Here is a 14,128-nt window from a genome sequence, read left to right on the forward strand (position 1 = left end):
CTGATTCCATCCAACACGCTGATTGTCTCTGTTGTGCACCTGCATCCAAATTAGCTACTCATTATGTGATCAAGATTACCGATTCTGCAATTCGCCTTGCTCAAGCTGATGCCCCCTTGTCTCTGATGTGCAGAGTGTAGAAGGCCCAAGGCTCCGGTATGTAGATGACCCCGCGGTATTTCTTGCGGAGGACCTGGTCGCTCCAGAGACAAGCCACCCAGACGCTGACCAGACCCAGGGCGATGGAGAAACTGTCAAGTCAAGTTTATTTTAAAATGCATTTTGCTCGGGTCTCAATTCACTTTAAATAAAGGGGTGGTTTCCCAGACACAGATTAATCCTAGTCCTAGTCCATGGTTTTTAGCCTAGGAGTAGGCTTAATCTGTGTCCACGAAACCACCCCAAATATTCTTAGAGGAACAAACAATGTAGGAAACAGTATTATTATTATACCTGTAGAGCAGGAAGAGCCCATTGCTATCGGGGACAAAGCCTTTACGTTTCTGGTGCATCACTGTGGCCGTCATGGCGAAGAAGGTGAAGATGAAGAGGATGAAGATCTGGCCCTCTGTGATCAGGTACCTGTACAGAGTAGAGCTGTGTTCATTTAGTGCATGTAATGGAAAACAAAAATTGGGTTACTTAAGTCCCTCCCTGTTACAGTTTTCATCCGTTTGGCGCCTTGAACATGACGCAGTCAAGGTACCTATGCAGAACAGTTGAGGGAAATGGAGGTCTTATGCTGCTGCCTTTTTTGGTATCTGTCTCAATTGACACCTATACCCTAAGATCAATGCACTTGTAGAGATCTGAGAGTATTTAATTGATATAAGCATGGGGACATTTCCACCTATCCTATCAGAGTACAAGGCGGATCTATTATTATATTGCTTACACCAGTCAAATCCTCTCAGATCTCCACAGGTCTACAGGTCGATTTGGGATTGGGCCATACTTTCTCTTTGCCTTGTTCATTGGAATGGACACAAAGTATCAAACCACTTTGAAAACAATGGATGAAATACTTTCCTGTCAACTCCTATATTTCATATTCTCACATAGGGGAGGTTTCTCCAACACATATTAAGCCTTGCACTAAAAAGAACTTTCAATAGAGATTCTCCACTGAGCTTGCTTTTTAGTCGAGGCATGATCTGTGACTGCGAAACCATCCCATACAGTTGAAATGAAGGATAAAAAGTAATTCAAAATGTTGCCTAAAAACTTTCAGTGCTTTTAATTTGACCTGATAACTCTTCCAGCATGTTACATTTTAGTAGCATTAAGGAGACCTCTGAAGGGAAATACTGTAACTCTGTGACCTTGTGAACGCAGCCCATAAAGAACTCTACAGATAGAGCGCAAGTCTCAGGGAGTCGGTTTTGCTGTGGTGAATAATGGACAAGGGTCCATTGGAATCAGAACGTACAGTGCAGCCTTAGTTCCTTCGCTCCCTCCCTTCCTCCCTCAAAACACACATACGCACAATACACTGACGTGTCCTGCCCTTTGCCCAGGGCTAAGTCATTGTGTTCACTCACAGTGGATTCGGACAGAAACAAAACAAACATTCTAGCATTACAGGCTGTGATGGTATGATGTGACACTAAAGACGCTGACCAATAGTAGACGGCGCTGGGAGCGAGAAGAAACCAAGCAGCGAGCGGCATTCTCTTCTCCTCCTTGATGTGTGTGAAGCAACCAGTGAAGTAGAGGAAGAGGATGAGGAAGAAGGGAACATACCTGTGGAAGAAAAGGAAAAATGGCACATTTTCAATCATGTTCAATTGTGTTTTTCCCAGGGAAGATTAAACAATTGAAAGTGATTAAAATGCTGGTAAGCTGCAAACACTGCACATCATGTCAATGTATCTATGACAGTCTTCAAGTCGATATAATCTCATATGACATTCACAGTTTGAATGGTATACATTTATGTATAGCTATGGGCAAGGGGAAATTACTTTTTTCCATCTGATTCAGTCATTCAGTACAGTACAGTAAAGATACACTACTGTTCAAAGTTTGGGGTCACTTAGAAATGTCCTTGTTTTTGAAAAAAAAAGCACATTCTTTGTCCATTAAAATAACATCAAATTGATCAGAAATACAGTGTAGACATTGTTAAGGTTGTAAATGACTATTGTAGCTGGAAATGGCTGATTTCTTAAGGAATACGACCAGCATCCCGGAGTCACCTCTTCACTGTTGACGTTGAGACTTGTGTTTTGCGGGTACTATTTAATGAAGCTGCCAGTTGAGGACTTGTGAGGTGTCTGTTTCTCAAACTCGACACTCTAATGTACTTGTCCTCTTGCTCAGTTGTGCACCGGGGCCTCTCACTCCTCTTTCTATTCTGATTAGAGACAGTTTGCGCTGTTCTGTGAAGGGAGTAGTACATAGCGTTGTACAAGATCTTCAGTTTCTTGGCAATTTCTCACATGGAATAGAACAAGAATAGACTGACGAGTTTCAGAAGAAAGTTCTTTGTTTCCAGCCATTTTGAGCCTGTAATCGAACCCACAAATGCTGATATTCCAGATACTCAACTAGTCTAAAGAAGGCCAGTTGTATTGCTTCTTTAATTAGGACAACAGTTTTCAGCTGTGCTAACAATTTCAAAAGGGTTTTCTAATGATCAATTAGCCTTTTAAAATGATAAACTTGGATTATCTAACACAACGTGCCATTGGAACACCCGAGTGATGGTTGCTGATAATGGGCCTCTTTACGCCTATTTAGATATTCCATAAAACAATCTGCCGTTTCCAGCTACAATAGTCATTTACAACATTAACAATGTCTACACTGTATTTCTGATCAATTTGATGTTATTTTAATGGACAAACAATGTGCTTTTCTTTCAAAAACAAGGACATTTCTAAGTGACCCCAAACTTTCGAACGGTAGTGTAGTTTCGAGCAAACGTGTTCCTTACCACATAGAATGGCCAAGCTTTTCATCATAATAGTAAAGTAGCTCAAATGAATCTATCTGTGGGAAAAAGAGGACAGTAGAGGTCTAGAATTTCTGCAATTACCAAAATATAATCCAATCAAATCATGCTAATGAGTACTACCATTTCATATTTGGTCTTTATACAAAAAGAAGCCTATCCAATAAGCAAAAACAATGTAAAAAGTTACACACAGTATCAGTATAGCAATATAGCAATATCACAGTATTCAGCGGAGTATGGCAGTCCTTGACTTTCACAGCTTTACATTCAGCTTTCACAGTGTTATTGACTATGCACAATGTAGTAGGCAGATAGTGGTTTGTTATTGTGTGGGGTAAGGGTGGGGAGGACACTAATTTTCTCCACCTAGTGGTTTACGTCAAAACTGGATGAAATAACTTTGTTACAACCTTGTAATAACATCCTGGAAAAACTGATTGAAATGACATAATAATTCCACATAAGCCTTAAACTGGTTGTAAAGGTGTAATTAAAACCCGCTTAAGACAAGTGCTCCTGAGTATGAGAGAGGTATAGAGGGTGTCATGGTGGAGTACCAGAGAGGCAGGCTGGAGGTTCTTGATGATGGGATTCTCTCTGACAGACAAGTGGAGCTGGTAGCCACTCAACAGGAGGCGGTGGTTAATGGAGTCACCCACCAGGTGGATGCTGGCGCCCATCACAAAGGTGATGATGCACAGGTACACGGCGGAGTGGGGCAGGGTCTTGGGGCTACGCTCGATCAGCTAGAGAGGGATGGGAGAGAATTGGGCAGTGAAATTCCTTCTGGAGACAATTTCAAAAGGTGGTTAGTGGGAGATGGCAGGCCAGCAGGGACATAAAGGTTATGTTCTCTGTTCAACTTGACAGCTATGATCTTTCAGCTCCCTCAGTCCAACGTGTGAATGGGTTTCATCTGAGACAAGACAAATCAAATTGTATTTGTCTCATGTGTTGAATACAACAGGTATAGACCTTACTGTGAAATCCTTACTTACAAGCCTTTAACCATCAATACAGAGTAAGAAAATATTTGCTTTATAAACTAAAGCAAAAAAAAGTAACACAATAAAATAACAATAACGAGGCTATATACAGGGGGTACCGGTACCAAGTCAATGTGCGGGGGTATGGGTTAATTGAGGTATATACATGTAATGTAGGTAGGGGTAAAGTGACTATGCATAGATAATAAACAGTGAGTAGCAGCAGCGTTACAAAAAAGGGTGTCAATGTAAAAAGTCAGAGAAGCCATTTGATTAAGTGTTCAGCAGTTTTATGGCTTGGGGTTAGAAGCTATTCAGGAGATTTTTGGTCCCAGACTTGGCACTCCAGTACCGCTTGCCGTGTGGTAGTAGAGAGAACAGTCTATGACTGGGGTGGCTGGAGTCTTTGACAATTTTTAGGGACTTCCTCTGACACCGCCAGGTATAGAGGTCCTGGATGGCAGGAAGCTTGGCCCCAGTGATGAACTGGGTCGTTCGCACCACACTTTGTAGCGCCTTGCAGTCGGATGCCGAGCGATTGCCATGCCAGGTGTTGATGCAACCAGGATGCTATCGACTGTGCAGCTGTAGAACATTTTGAGGATCTGAGGATCCATGCCAAATCTTCTGAGGGGGAATAGTTGTCTTGCCCTCCTGAGGGGGAATAGGGATTGTCTTGCCCTCTTCATGACTGTCTTGGTGTGTTTGGACCATAATAGTTTGCTGGTGATGTGGACACCAGCTCTTGACCCGGTCCACTACAGCCCCGTTGATATGAATGGGGGTGTGCTCGGCCCTTCTTTTCCTATAGTCCAAGTCAGCTCCTTTGTCTTGATCACGTTGAGGGAGAGGTTGTTGATCTGGCACCACACTGACAGGTTTCTGACCTCCTCCCTATAGGCTGTCTCATCATTGTCGGCGATCAGGCCTACCACTGTTGTGTTGTCGGCAAACTTAATGATGGTGTTTGAGTCGTTCTTGGCCACACAGTCATGGGTAAACAGAGAGTACAGGACTGAGCATGCATCCCTGAGGTGGCCCTTGTTGAGGATCAGCATGGCAGATGTGTTGTTGCCTACCCTTACCTCCTGGGGGTGGCCCGTCAGGAAGTCCAGGATCCAGTAATAGAGGGAGGTGTTTAGTCCCAGAGTCCTTAGCTTAGTGATGAGCTTAGAGGGCACTATGGTGTTGAGCACTTAGCTGTAGTCAATGAACAGCATTCTCACGTAGGTGTTCCTTTTGTCCAGGTGGGAAAGGGCCACGTGGAGTGCAATAGAGATTGTGTCATGTGTGGATCTGTTGGGGCGGTATGCAAATTTGGGTGGGTCTAGGGTTTCTCAGATGAGGGTGTTGATTTGAGCCATGACCAGCCTTTCAAAGCACTTCATTTCTACAGACATGAGTGCTACGGGTCGGTAGTCATTTAGGCAAGTCACTTTAGCGTTCTTGGGCACAGGGAATATGGTGCTTGAAACATGTAGGTATTACAGACTCAGTCAGGGAACTTTTTGAAAATGTCAGTGAAGACACTTACCTTACCAGTTGGTCAGCGCATGCTCCGAGTACACATCCTAGTAATCCGTCTGGCCCTGCGGCCTTGTGAATGTTGACCTGTTTAAAGGTCTTACTCACATTGGCTACAGAGAGCGTGATGTTCCATTAAACGAGTAAATGACTGTCTGACCTTCCCGTTACTGACCTGACTGAGTGGAGCTGGCATCTGCTTTAGCAAGTTAATGTCAATGCCTTCAAAGTGTCCCTTATAAACTGCCAGGGTGCCTGATGAGAAACCAATGTTGGAGGGACAGCAGCGTGCCCTCATCATGTAGCATTCAACTGGGTTGTTGTGGCTTGTGTTCATTAGGCACCAAGAGGAAGAAAACTAACTAGAATAGGAATGCACTACCCGGACTTGTCCAACAAGAAACACTTATTTTCGTATCAGTTTTGAAACGTATCGCTATGGTGTGTCTAAAAAACACCACCCTGTCTCTGTGTGCCATGATTGGTTACCTTGAGAAGCAGGAAGGGTGTGATGATGTTGTAAGCCATGTGGAAGTAGTCCCCAGCACTGGGTCTGTTCAGGGGGAACCACTCTAGAGGGAGGATGATCTGAAGATATACAGTTTATCAGTTAGAGGAAGGGAAAACTATACACCACAGGGACATGTAATAAGCATTGAATATACTCAGACATGACATGGTAATATGGTAATTGTTATAATGACCTAATAATTACTGTGGTTTCTTGGGTGTTGTTGAAAAAAGCACCACTACTTGACATTTGATACTAGGTACCTGTTGTTACTTTTTGTGTCAAAGTTACCATAAACAATTCATTGTGACCAAATACTGTTTTAGAACCAGTCTGGACGTTTAAGATGAAATAGGCAATGTTATGAAACTTCTACTTGGTCACAATCCCGGATCCGGGAGCACCCTCATCAGTAAAAAAGCTGACTAGCATAGCCTAGGATAGCGCCACAAGTAAATACTAGCATCTAAATATCATTAAATCACAAGTCCAAGACACCAGATGAAAGATACACATCTTGTGAATCCAGCCATCATTTCTGATTTTTAAAATGTTTTACAGGGAAGACACAATATGTATTTCTATTAGCTAACCACGATAGCAAAAGACACAACTTTTTTCCCCACCATTTTTTTCCTGCATAGGTAGCTATCACAAATTCGACCAAATAAAGATATAAATAGTCACTAACCAAGAAACAACTTCATCAGATGACAGTCTGATAACATATTTATTGTATAGCATATGTTTTGTTAGAAAAATGTGCATATTTCAGGTATAAATCATAGTTTTACATTGCAGCCACCATCACAACTCTCACCAAAGCAACTAGAATAACTACAGAGACCAACGTGAATTACCTAAATTCTCATCATAAAACATTTATGACAAATACACAGTGTACAGCAAATGAAAGACAAAGATCTTGTGAATCCAGCCAATATTTCAGATTTTTTAAGTGTTTTACAGCGAAAACACAATATAGCATTATATTAGCTTAGTACAATAGCCAACCACACAACAGCATTGATTCAAGCCAACAATAGCGATAACGAATAAACCAGCAAAAGATATACATTTTTTCACTAACCTTCTCAAACTTCTTCAGATGACAGTCCTATAACATCATATTACACAATACATATAGAGTTTGTTCGAAAATGTGCATATTTAGCGGCACAAATCGTGGTTATACAATGAGAATAGTAGCCAAGCTGCCAACAAAATGTCGGGAGAAATCTTGGGAGAGGCACCTAATCTAATCAGTAACTCATCATAAACTTGACTAAGAAATACAAGTTGGACAGCAAATGAAAGATACATTAGTTCTTGATGCAACCGCTGTGTTCGATTTTTAAAATTAACGTTACTACGACATACAGCGTGCGTTAAAGCGAGACCGCACCGAAATTAATGGCGGAATAGTAGTTTCACATTTTTCAACAGAACAACGAATTAACATCATAAATAGTTCTTACTTTTTGATGAGCTTCCATCAGAATCTTGGGCAAGTTGTCCTTTGTCCAGAAGAATCGTTGCTCGGTTGTAGATTGTCGCCTTCAACTTTGGAATTAGCAGTAAACATTAGCCATGTGGCGAAGACGTGCCCAACTCACTATAACGCAGCACAAAGAAATATCCGAAAATCGCAATATACTGATATAAACTGATAACTCGGTTTAAAATAACTACATTATGATGTCTTTAACACCTATATCGAATAAAATCAGAGCCGGATATATCTAAGGCCTATAACGGGAGCTTTCCAGAACGCAATCCTGAGGTCTGTCTTGCGTCATGGCGAATGTTGAAAAGAGTGTACCCTACGTACCCAGACCCTTTATATGGCCTCAGATCTGCCTAGCAACTCCATTTAAATTCTCACTACTTGCTGACATCTAGGGGAAGGCGTATGCAGTGCATGTCGACCAATAGAACACATGCAAATTAATAAACTGACCCTAGAACAGACTGCCTGATTTCAAATGTCTCACTTCCTGACATGAAGTTTGCTCCAACTTGAGTTCTGTTTTACTCACAGATATAATTCAAACGGTTTTAGAAACTAGAGTGTTTTCTATCCAATAGTAATAATAATATGTATATTGTACGAGCAAGAATTGAGTTCGAGGCAGTTTAATTTGGGAACGAAATTTTTACAAAGTGAAAACAGCACCCCCTATTGAGAAAAGGTTATGAAAGTGCTACTGCACAACCTCCGACAAACAATTGAGTTGTGGTCTGTCGGGTCGTCTACTACATAAATAGAATTACTAGACCGGACATTGCCATTCAAGTCAATAATACTTTTGATTTTGATTTCACTCACCATGACAATGGGCCTCCCGAAGTCCAGCAGCCAGTTCTGGATGGTGAAACTGACCCACAGGTCCAGGTGGAACTTGGGCTTCAGCAGAGATGATTCCATGTCTCTGGACCCATGCCTATTGTGTATAAGGAGGACAAAATAAGATCAATATGGACCCATGCCTGTTGTGTGTTAGAAGGAAAAATAAGCTCATTATTAAAGTTAAAAGGATTATGTGCTCAGACTTTAAATGGAAGGCCTTTGAACTTTTGCATTGACATCAATAATAACCCTTAAGCTAGGTGTACAGCTTTGCTCTCTGTAGGGTGCATTAGGTCCATAATATGTTTTTGTTGGTTAAACAAAGTATGTATAGTTCAGAGACAGCATTGAAAGAGTAGGGACCTCAACAGGCAGAGTCAGGTTGTTAGAAAGGAGAGATTTGTGTTCAAAGACAGAGTCCCGAGGGAGGGAGGGTGGATACACAGTATATGCACAGGGTTGGGTGGCATCTCTTCTCTACAGTCTTAAACAGTAGGTCTGCAAAGGCTTTCTCTGCTGTAAGATATTAGGCTTTACACACCAGACCATCTTCTGGCATTTTTGAATCCCAGCTGTTCCTCCTGGCCCCAACATTAACAAGGCCAACAAAAGAACAAAGCAACAATGCTGCTGTCATCTCTCTCAAGTTTACTGTCTTTATTTGGTCATTAAACAAGACACATGCAGTGGAGAGATCCACTGCTGGCTCCACACATTCCCTAGCAGAACCCATTTGGCCTTAGCTTCCACTTAGCTGCCTGTGTTGGAAGTCTGATCATGGGAAACTCTATGCACACTGCATGGACAGATCTTCTAGCCAGAGACAGAGTATATGGAGCATCAGCAGTGGTTGGGGTGACAAACGAGTGCCTGCCCTGATCCTGTAGCAGAGAGGACCTCTTCCCTTTCCCAATCCTGGCACGGCCTGGAGAATCAACTCTAATCTCATCCGATTTGTCTCTTTCAAATCCCGACAGAACATGCTCCTCCTACACGCTGGTTTCATAAGGTCAGTACTCCTGAGTGGAGCTAAGAGAGGAGAGGCAGCAGCTGCACTTGGCAGGGCATAGTATCACCTTTCTGTGGGCTATATTTCAGACTAATGTGACACATTCACTCATGGGGACTGACCCTGTCAATCCCACAGAAGGGAAGGAAACGCCTGGTAATGGGCATTTGAGCACTTACTTGCAGCATGCACAAAGGGGAACTATACCTTGATTAGATAAAATGTATGATAATACACATAAAAAAAGAAAGGTTCTTAAATGGTTATTCCTCAGCTCTTAAGGTTCCTTGGAGAACTCTTGCCCCAAAAAATTACATTTGTGAAGTGTGGGGTTCTTGACATGGCATCTACGATTCTTCATAATTCCTAAAGGTTCTTGAAATGTATGGAAGCCTGCAGATGTGTCCCTCTCATTTCACCCAGAAAATTGGCCATTGTCAACTTGTGTTGATTTTTCAGTGTAACATTTCTAGTGTTGATTCAGGAGTTAAATTAACACTCAGTGGTGTAAAAGAACCCCAGGGAAGTATGACAATGACGGGTGTGGTTCTGGTTAAACTCTGGTTGTTGACACCAGAGTTTAACCAAAACCACACCCATCATTATCTATATTTCCCAGCATGCTCTATTGCAGGTTGATTCTAAGAATTGTTTGTTTCAATATCTTGTTTCATACATTTTTCTAAACTATTCCAGTCTCTTACTCTTATTGCACCCGTTACTGAAATGGTTGTTCCAGTTAGATGTTTAAGGTAGTCTCATATCTTAATCTTTCCAACTTGGCAAACATTCTGAATGCAGGTTGCGGGTGAATAAAAATTCAAAAATGTTAGTTATCCCCACTCTGGCTGGATGCCAATACGAATTACAATTCAAATCACTTTGCAAGCCAGCATAACTCCTACTGGCCCTCCAACACCACTTCCAGCAGCATCTGGTCTCCCATCCAGGGACTGACCAGGACCAACCCTGCTTATCTTCAGAAGCAAGCCTGCAGTGGTATGCAGGGTGGTATGCTGCTGGCAACTATATATAGAGAGAACGGGTTCAGAATATTAGGCATCAATGAAAGAAAGCCAAGTATGCATATTCGATATCTGTTTCATCACCAATTGGTAGATTAAAAAAAAAAATCTAAAAAAACTCTGATTATTTAGGTTTAGGGAATCATTTAAGCACAGGGGAATGGAAAGGGTGGTTTTATTAATTCAGAAATTTGCCACATTCAGTTCTTCAACCCATGGTAATGTTGGAAGATTAGTTTTCATAGAATTATAATAGGGCGAATAGGTTACAATAGTAGGCAATACCCTCATCTATTGCCTCCACTAACCATGGAACTGCGCGATGACACGGTCAAATATTGCGCCCTGCGTCGGGTTAAAACTGTTAAGGCTTAAGGCTTGGATCCCCGCTCCATAACGATTTAATTAGCCTACATGTCTTTTTTTTATATTATCAACTGTTAATAATGATCCTCAGCAACAACCACACGGCCGTGACGGCGTTTACAAATGAAGCAAATGAAGGTAAACTAAGCAATGTAATTAAATTAAATGATAACGTAGGCTATACCAACTGAAGGAGACTAACAGTACATTGGCAGTTGAATATGTGTGGTTATTAGGCCTACTGATGGCTGATACTGATAGTGGCTAATATTTAACATGATATAAGTAGGAAACAGAGAAAGTCGAGGTAGCCTATCATTACTACATTAAGACAGTCAAGTTCTAAATTACAGTGCATGGGGAATTGTGTTATTTCTATTGGGGGAAAAAAGTAGATGCTTTTTCCACTTGGAACCGGTAGATTTGCTAGACCTTATTCATGGTTTCCTTGCGCTTAAAGGTAGTGGAATTATTAGTGAATTAAGTCAAGGTCAGAATATGGTGTATCTGTAGACAAACCTCAACCAGACCTTCATTTATTTGATTTCCACCCCAAACGAATAGCGGGTGAATACCATGCTATCCTCATGCTTAAGTTCAAGGTCAGAATACCCATAGAGAAAAGTGCATAAAAGGGGAATTACGTTTAATTTACGTGTGCTTATTGCTGATCAGAATCAGACCCTTAAAGAATAAATATAATAACAACATATTCAGTTAGGATCTCACTTGGTGAAGGCCACAGGACTTAAAATGAATGAATGCCACAACCATATCTCTGTCACTAGCAAACAGTCATGGATGGTACTCGTAACTAACATTCACTCAAAAGGCACCCTGGGAAATATGCAAATCAGGCTTAAAACCCTACAGCAGGGCTATTCAAATCTGGTCCTGGAGGGCCAAAACATTTCTGGTTTTGGATTTTCGTATGATTCTTTAACGAACCATCACATTTATGGTTCTTCAGAGACCCTAAAATGGTTCCATTATGGCATTGCTCTCAAGAACCTTATTTGGTTCCAACTTGCACCTTTATTTTTAAGAGTGCACTGTATGGCATTATTTACAGCTACATGGTGATGATTAGGCTTTAATATGTCTACTTATGGAATTGTTAATAATCCTAATGTTGACATTAACATTTAAGATGTGAGGGGTCATGCATATGAAAGGTAGGGAAGGCCAATAAAGGGCAGACAATTCAATTGAATATGAGTGGTTTAGGTAAGACTATTTGAATTACGTTTTTCAAATGCTACAATAAAAATTTGATTTTCAAACCTAGAGAGAAAAGTTGACGACTGCATAGCATAGCTCTGCCGTTTCCGCATTGATGCGTGCATCTTCCAACAGAACCATGCAGATTCTCCTCGATATCACTTCTTTCAGACCCGACTTGGCAGCCACCGTCCCTTTAAACTTGGTCAAGAAACTAGATGATAAAATCAGATTTCACAAAGGAAATAGCCATTTGTAGATCTGCGTTGAATAATTGACTAGTCAACAATCCGAATAACAATGCCGACCTCAAAACCTCTTCTTTCGCACACCGCTGCTCTCCTTACAAAGTAGCACAACAATAGAGATTGACCGGCTCAGTGACTATCTGTAACATAATAGCCTTTGATGAGATGGGAGTCCCACACTCTCCAATAGTTTACACGATATTCCTCTCCTCAGCATTTGTTGATACAGGCTGTTCTTGCCCTCAAAGTCTAACCCGTGTCTTGAAGAGAGTTCTGAAATATTATCACACAGTTCGGCTGAGTGAATCTAGTTTGAAATGCATGTTTCAGTTCTGCGAGTCTGTGTGAGTCTAAAGGGATATTGAAATGAAATGGTTCAGTAGCCTGCAGATTAACCGTTAATCTGTTTTCCCCATCCCTTTTTTATCAGGGGCATAATCTCTGACTTTGGCAGAGTAGAGCAGATAGGATGCAATTTAGCCCGGCCCGGTACATAAATATATCCGGCTCCCATCAAACCAAGGTGCCCTCATGTACAAGAATGATCAGTAAAATTCTCTCTATTATACCTCTTATCTCTGTATTATTATAATATCTATATCATCTCTATTATACTGATTATACTATAAAGGGGAGTAGTGGAATGCAGGCTGTGAATGGGACATGTAGCTAGATACTCACAAAATTGTGCAAACATGATATTAAGGTCAAATTGTGGGTGCTTATAGTTGTCCTGTTTCACACATTTACAACTGGAAATGTGTTTCTTGCTTATCCCACTCCTCCCGAGACACCCTCGGAGAGTGGGGTCATGGATCAGCCATTAAGGACAGCAACACTGGAGCAATAAAGGTTAAGTGCCTTGTTCAAGGGCAGATGAATAGACTGTTCCTTGTCAGCTCGGGGATTTGAACTAGCAAACTGTCACGTTCCTGACCTATCCTCGCTGAAGTCGAGGATCGGTAGGATGGTCAGTTTTACAAGGGTATGTTTGGCAGCATGAGTGAAGGATGCTTTGCTGCGAAATAGGAAGCCAATTCTAGATTTAACTTTGGATTGGAGATGTTTGATGTGAGTCTGGAAGGAGAGTTTACAGTCTAACCAGACACCTAGGAATTTGTCAGAACCGTCCAGAGTAGTGATGTTGGACGGGCGGGCAGGTGCAGGCAGCGATCGGTTGAATAGCATGCATTTAGTTTTACTTGTATTTAAGAGCAGTTGGAGGCCACGGAAGGAGAGTTGTATGGCATTGAAGCTCGTCTGGAGGGTTGTTAACACAGTGTCCAAAGAAGGGCCAGAAGTATACAGATTGGTGTCGTCTGCGTAGAGGTGGATCAGAGACTCACTAGCAGCAAGAGCGACATCATTGATGTATACAGAGAAGAGAGTCGGTACAAGAATTGAAACCTGTGGCACCCCCATAGAGACTGCCAGAGGCCCGGACAACAGGCCCTCCGATTTGACACACTGAACTATATCATAGAAGTAGTTGGTGAACCAGGCGAGGCTATAATTTGAGAAACCAAGGCTATCGAGTCTGCCGATGAGGATGTGGTGATTGACAGAGTCGAAAGCCTTTGCCAGGTCAATGAATATGGCTGCGCAGTATTGCTTCTTATCAATGGCGGTTAGGATATCATTTAGGACCTTGAGCGTGGCTGAGGTGCACCCATGACCAGCTCTGAAACCAGATTGCATAGCGGAGAAGGTATGGTGGGATTCGAAATGGTCGGTAATCTGTTTGTTTCGAAAGACCTTAGAAAGGCAGGGTAGGATAGATATAGGTCTGTAGCAGTTTGGGTCAAGAGTGTGTCTCGCTTTGAAGAGGGGGATGACCGCAGATGCTTTCCAATCTTTGGAAATCTCAGATGACACGAAAGAGAGGTTGAACAGGCTAGTAATAGGGGTTGCAACAATTTCGGCAGATAT

At 41.8% G+C, this 14,128-nt stretch overlaps 1 protein-coding gene across 1 annotated transcript; it reads right to left on the bottom strand.

The window, feature by feature from the left end:
• Positions 1 to 12: 12 nt before the first annotated feature.
• Positions 13 to 12,076, bottom strand: cln6b (CLN6 transmembrane ER protein b). Its single transcript, XM_055932954.1, has 8 exons — positions 12,015 to 12,076; positions 8,310 to 8,424; positions 5,959 to 6,057; positions 3,517 to 3,705; positions 2,939 to 2,994; positions 1,621 to 1,743; positions 454 to 582; positions 13 to 251 (listed from the first exon to the last, which is right to left on the bottom strand). Exons 1-8 carry the CDS (start codon positions 12,074 to 12,076, stop codon positions 101 to 103), a joined length of 924 nt encoding a protein of 307 aa, XP_055788929.1. The 3' UTR covers positions 13 to 100.
• Between the last annotated feature and the right edge of the window lie 2,052 nt (positions 12,077 to 14,128).

Source organism: Salvelinus fontinalis, chromosome 9 (genome assembly GCF_029448725.1).
Source record: "Salvelinus fontinalis isolate EN_2023a chromosome 9, ASM2944872v1, whole genome shotgun sequence".
Lineage (NCBI taxonomy): Eukaryota > Metazoa > Chordata > Actinopteri > Salmoniformes > Salmonidae > Salvelinus > Salvelinus fontinalis.